Source organism: Empidonax traillii, unplaced genomic scaffold (genome assembly GCF_003031625.1).
Source record: "Empidonax traillii isolate 1590-97213 ecotype Southwest subspecies unplaced genomic scaffold, ASM303162v1 scaffold1417:size190790, whole genome shotgun sequence".
NCBI lineage: Eukaryota > Metazoa > Chordata > Aves > Passeriformes > Tyrannidae > Empidonax > Empidonax traillii.
In genome coordinates, this window is record NW_020956610.1 from 4414 (window position 1) to 10728 (window position 6315).

At 50.9% G+C, this 6315-nt stretch overlaps 1 protein-coding gene across 2 annotated transcripts in view; it reads right to left on the bottom strand.

Moving 5' to 3' along the window:
* Positions 1-4815: 4815 nt before the first annotated feature.
* The window catches only part of CRTC1 (CREB regulated transcription coactivator 1), a 48090-nt gene continuing 46590 nt past the window's right edge, over positions 4816-6315 (bottom strand). For both annotated transcript variants that reach the window (XM_027907199.1, XM_027907198.1), the window contains 2 exons: positions 6130-6310; positions 4816-5161 (listed from right to left, as the gene is read on the bottom strand). In XM_027907199.1, coding sequence (XP_027763000.1) covers positions 4950-5161; positions 6130-6310 — 393 coding nt within the window. In that variant the 3' untranslated portion in view covers positions 4816-4949. The remainder of the gene's footprint in view (positions 5162-6129; positions 6311-6315) is intronic.

Here is a 6315-nt window from a genome sequence, read left to right on the forward strand (position 1 = left end):
TTTTTTGTTTTGTTTTGTTTTTTTTTTTGTTTCGTTTTTCTCCTGTTTAAAAAGGTAAAAATGATTTTATAATACACAGTCAGAACGTCGTGGTGCCCGCGTAGAAAAAACCGACATGCAATCCCATGCCTACACTGCGCCGGATATAAATTAAGATGCAACTCAGAAAAAACAAAAACAAAACCAAAAAAAAAAAATTTACAAAGGAGACAGGAACACTACAAAGTTCATTCTAAAGGGGAAGGCAAGGGCTTGTTTTTTGTTTTTTTCTTTTTTTTTTTTTAGGGTTATTTTTTCTGTTTGTTTTTGTAAAAAGGACAGACACACGTTAACAAACGCTACCTGCGCTCTCACGTTGCCATCACAGTGACGGGGGGGGCCGCTGCTCCGAGGAATAAACGCGCTGGTTTGAAGGGGAGGGGGGGTTTGTCCCCCCCCAAAAAAAAGCACAGGTGGGGACCTACGGGGTGAGGAGGGGCCTTTCTGCTTCCTTCGGGTCCAGAGGGGGTTCCCGGGGTCTTCCCTCAAGGGGCAGAGCTCGAGCCTGAGTTGTTGTTTCTACAGAAAGCCGAGTTTTGGCGGCCAAGCCGCTTTGTTTTTGGAGGGAAAGCTCAGTGATTCTGGATGCTGTTGGGGGCAGCTCTTGGGTCTTGGAGTCACCGGATCAGGGTTGGGAAAAAAAAAAGGTGCTGAGTCCAGGTTGGGAAAGAATCACCAAATCAAGGTTGGGAAAGAATCACCAAATCCAGATTGGGAAAAGCCCTGCAGGACCATCAAATCCAACCTCCTCTGAGCTCAAGGTTCATTCCATGAGCGTTCTGGGGCTCCTTAAAAATCCCCCGGATCGAAGGCGTTAAATTTCAGTCAAAACCACACAAAGGAGGAGCCTCTTTCTGGAAACCCAGAACTCTTCGACCCCAAACAAAAAGCAGGGGGCAAAGGGCAGCCCGAGGCTGTGTGTGCAGGGCAGGGGTGGCAGGGGGGGAGGAAGGGCTGGCAAGAGCTCCCTGCCATGCAGAAGCCGTGGGAGCCGGGCCCGGATCACACATGCGGCCGGCGCGGAGCCGGCGGGAAGGGGAGGGGGGAAAAAAAAAAATATCTATGTACAGGGAAAAGAACCTCCCCCCCACCCCATAACCCCACCCACCAGCACCAGGGCTGGGTTTGCTTCTGCAAAAATAACAAAAACAGCAACAACAACAACAACCAAAAAAAAACAAGAAAAAAATTTTTAAAAATAATAATAATAATAACAATAATAAAAAAAAAATCACAGTTTTCGATAAGCCCAAGGTTTATTCCTGTTATTCCCCATTGTATTGGCAAATGCAACAGTCTAGCTTGGGAATTTTTTAATTAATTTATATATATATATATAGAGAGAGAGATATAAAAACACATGTAGGGAGGGTGGGGTTCACTCAGCAGGTATGTTTGGACAGTCACCCTTTGAGACACCAGACAGTTTCAACAGCATTGAACTCAAACTTATCAATAATATCAATAACACTATTTTCTTCTGGAGATTGGGGTGGGGGTTTTTTTTTGCTAAGTGATGGTTTTCCTCCCTTTCTGCTCCTCCTCCTGCTCTCAGCAGTGCCTGGTGGGAAGGGACCCTCACCCGCTGGAAATGAGAACAGGACTGCGAAACTGGAAATAAAAATCCCATTATTTGTTCTGGAAACACTTGGGATGCACTCCGTGTTTCCATCCGACAATCCCACCAGATCTGGAGTTGCTCCAGATCAGCTGATGCCACAGAAAAGAGAATTTTAAGGAAAGAAGAGGGGGGATGTGCCAGGAAACCTTCAGGGGGAACGTCCCCCTCGGGGAAGGGAAGGGCAAGAGCTGCCGGAATTCCTTCCCCAGGCCTCAAAGAGTTGGGATGAAAAGCAGCTTTTACCTGCCCAAACCTGGGCCACAGGGGATCCCACACATCCTGTCACCCTCAGCATTCCCACAGCCACCTCACCTGCTCCTTCCCTCTCCCACAGGCCCACACAAAGGGAGCAAAAACCTGGATTTCCCTCAGCTGGATGGTCCCAAATTCCCACAGCTGCATCCAAAGACGGGTTAGTTTGAATTTAAGGCCATTTTCAAGGTCTACTTACAAGTCTAAGAAACAAAAGAGCTCTTATGTACACCGGGAGTTAAAAAACCGGGAAGGAGCGTGGGATCCGGGGCTCCCTGTCCGAGCCTCCCGGGAAGAATCTCAGCTCCCTCTTGGATGCTCTGCTATGGTTTGGAAAAACACGGATCACAGGCAAGGATTTCCACATGCACAAGAGCCATTCCAGCGGGAGAGCCACACAGGAATCCCCCCACGGAGCCACAGGAGCGGCAGGAAGCGTTTCCAGCTCAGGCTGCACCTTCCCAAACCTGTGCCCAAACCCCTCCCGGTTGGTTGGTTTTTTTTTTTTGGGATGAGCTGCCTTTTGTCTCCTCCTTAAACTGGAAAAGCGTTAACCATCTGAAACAAGCAGCCACCAAGAGTCACCACGGACTCACCGGGCCTAAATCCTGCCCCAAAAAAGAACCCAAAGCATTCTCAGGAGATTTGAGGGAAAAACCTCTGGAGTGAGTGGGGAAGGGACCAAAAAAAACAAAAAAACAAAAAAACACAAAAAGACACAGGAAAGCCAAGAGATCAAAGGAAACAAAACAAAAAAAAAACAAACCACATTTTTAGTGCAAATGGTCAACAAATGGCACAAAACGTGAGGGAACACGGCGGGATTAGAGAGATCCCCACGGCGATCCCGCTCAGCAGGGCCGGCGGGAACCTCGGGATGGCGGCCCACGGATTTCTGGAAGCACACAGAAACCTAGTATAACTCATTAGGAGCAGAGCCACTCCTGGAGAGCTCCTTAATTGCAGGGGAACTCGTTAATTGAGGGGTGACTCGGCTCCTCCTCCCTCCGCTAACGCTCGCTGGAAAGGTGGAAAACCGTTCTGGGATGGGGGAAAGGCTGAGGGGTTTTGTGTTGGAGGGGTTGGTGTTAATTTTTTTTTGGCTGGAGGGGTTGGGTTTTGCCTCAAAGAGCTGAGAAAGGGATGGGTTTTTAGGCAAGAAACAAATCCAGGGGATGCAGAAGGAGCGGGAGGAGCAGTTGGGGATCAACAAACCCCAGCTGGGAAGGGAAAGGGGTCTTGGCTGAGGGGACAGGGAACAAAATCCAGGCGGCTGCTCAACCCCTCCCGCCTGGAAGCGCTTCCCTCTCCACCCTCAGCTCACCCTCGGGGGTGCTGCGGGTTTAATCTCCAAAACAATGGGAATTCCCCGTGGATTCCTGAGCCCTGAAGAGGAGGGCCCTGTGCTGGCAGGTCCCCTGGGAGATCCTTCAGTTCACTTTCTAAGAGACCCAAGAGCAGAAATCTGGGAATCCCCATCGACCCAGCCACGATGCTGGAGTGAATCCACCAATTCCCAGTCACTGGGGGGAGTTTGGGTGGGATTTTTTTTAATGCTGCAGCACAGAATATTCACAGGGACTACCAGAAATAGTCCATTATCCACTGAATTTAACGGAATCTCAGCCTTCTGGAGGATTCAATCCTGGTCACTGTGGAGCAAGAGATTTTTTTCCCCTGGGTGAAAGAAGGAATATCTAAGTTCCTGCCACCCTACTTCGCCTGTTTTTCAAAGGAAAACATCTGAACTTGCCTTATAAGCTTCCTTATTTCCGCTCAACACCTGTTCAAAATTCCAGTTAGTTTAAAAATACCTATATATATATAATATATAATATATTTCTGGAATAAAACCACAAAAAGATGTACTGTACAAGTAGTAATGTAGAGTGCTTCAATTGGCTGTATGTAGTTTAGCTACTTTCCTAATATCCAAGTATTTAAATAAAAAAAAAAAAAAAGAAAAACAACAACAAAAAAATCATAAATAAGTAACAGAATAAGTAATGAATAAAAAATAAAAAATAAGTCATCACAATTCTAACAAGCCTGGCATTGCTATGGAAATGCCCTTCCTGTTGCCCAGGAATCTCCCTCACAGAGTAAAATTAGAATTATGCAGGTTAGTCTCCTCTATTTTATTTTTTTTTTAGCTGCTTTAAAATGCTCTGATCCTTCCCCTGTGCTAATCAAGTAATGAATTATAGTACTTTTTTGTGTGCTCAGAAATGCTCTCTATATATGTAGACATATATAGAAATATATATATATTACATATATATTTAAAAAAAAATTTAAAAAAAAAAAGCAACAAACAAAACAAAAGCTGGGAAAATAGTGTTTGTGGTGGGATTTTTTAGGGGGGCTGCTGCTCTGCTTCGCTGAGGGGAAGGGGACACCCCACAGGGTGGGTACAGGTAACAAAATCCCCGTGGCTGCTCAGCCCCTCCCGCCTGGAAGTGCCTCCCTCTCCAGGCTCAGCTCACCCTGGGGGGTGTCACTGGTTTAACTGGTTGATAAGACTCAAAAATAACGATAATTCCTGGGGACACACACAGAAAGGAGGAGCCTTTCAGCCTCCCAGGGAGGTGACACAGCAGAGTCCCTACGCTGGGCCTGCAGGAGGGGACAGGGCAGGGGGCACAGCCGGGGCCTCCCCCGCTCCCCATCCCAACCCCACAGCCAAAAAAAACCGGGAACCTCTTCACCTTCCTCACCTGCCCCAACCCCTTCCCGAGTGCAAAGGACACACCGACAACGTCACGCTGGAGCTGGAGGGGGGTGGGAAACGGGGGGAGCCCTGGAGAGAGAGAGAGAGAGGGAGGGAGAGAGGAAGGGAGAAGGGTTGGAAAGGCCGATGGAAAGAGCTCCTTACTGATGAACGGCAACGAGCGGCTCGGGGGGGGCGCCGGGCGGGGGGTTCTGCAGCGCGGCAAGCTCAGGACGACAAGCTCTGCTGATGGGACGGGCGGGGACGGGCGGAGCAGCCGCCGCTCCGGCTCGGCCGCCGCCACGCGCCCGCCGGGGCTCCGGGCCCTCACAGCCGGTCCATCCGGAACGTGTCCTCTGTGGCGGGGTCGGTGAGGACCATGTCGGGGTCGTTGAGCATGTGCAGTCCATCCAAGGTCAGGGGGTCGATTTTGAGTTCATCCAGGGGGAACTGGGAATCCGCGTCAAAGCTGACGTCGCCCACGCCCGCCAAAGAGCTGGTCAGTTCTTTTGATAAGCTGGGGGGAGACTCTCCTGTCACTGCGGGGAAGGAGAACGGGGAGGAGGCGTCAGCTGGACTTCACCAACAGACATCCACCAGCCACAAAACAGCTCCAAAACCCCTGGAATTATTTACTGAGCTAAGGATGAAGCTCAGGTGGAGAACACCCTCATCACACCAGGGATATCCCCTCTCCTTCCCAACTGGATGAGTTACAGGTTCCCCACAGCTTCCCTCAAACCATCAGGACGACCAAACACAAAGCGAAGTTCCTGCCTGTATGTTTGGTGTCTCTTTTTCTCTTCTCTCCCTCGGGTTTAGGAGGAACAACCTCAGTTTCCATGATTCCAAACAGCAGGGCCTGGCTGCAGCGTGGACTGAGCCAACAGTTCTCCCTGTATCCCTGTGCAGGGATTGTTCCCAAAATCCAACTGTGACCAGATTGGCCACCATATGTGACACCCTGACTTGAGCCTGTCCCGTGTTCCTTCTTCACTCTGCCCCTGGGACAGGTGATCTCTGTGCTGAAGGAAACCTGGATCATGGAATATCCTGAGCCTGGAGGGACCCAAAAGGACCATCCAGTCCAACTCCTGCCCCTGCACGGACACCCCAACAACCCCCCCTGTCCCACAGAGGATCACTCAAACCCTCCTGGAGCTCTGGCAGCCTTGGGGCCGTGCCCACTGCCCTGGGGAGCCTGGGCAGTGCCCACCACCCTCTGGGGGAAGAACCTTTCCCTGAGATCCATCCCAACCCTCCCCTGGCACAGCTCCAGCCCTTCCCTGGGGTCCTGTCCCTGCTCACAGCGAGCAGAGATCAGAGCTGCCCCTCAGGAGGAGGCCCTGAGGACTCACCCTCAGCCTCTGCTCCAGCTCAACAAGCCAAGTGCTGCCCCTCAGGCCCTGCCCCAGCTCCCCATCCCTCCTCCAGCAGCTTCATCTCCTCGTGGATCCCCCACACCGCCCCCAGGGCTGCTCCAGGCCGGAGCAGAGCGGGGCCGTACCTGTCAGGATGATGTTGGGGATGTTTCCGTGGCTGGAGTAGTTGAGCTGCTGCGAGTCCTGGAGGCTGCCGTGGCTGCCCGTCAGTCCCATCATGGCAGCCTGGGAGTAGTTGAGGGTGGAGCAGGGGCTGTAGAGGCTGTTGGAGCTGATGGCGTTCTCGATCATGTTGAACTGCTCCAGCTGCA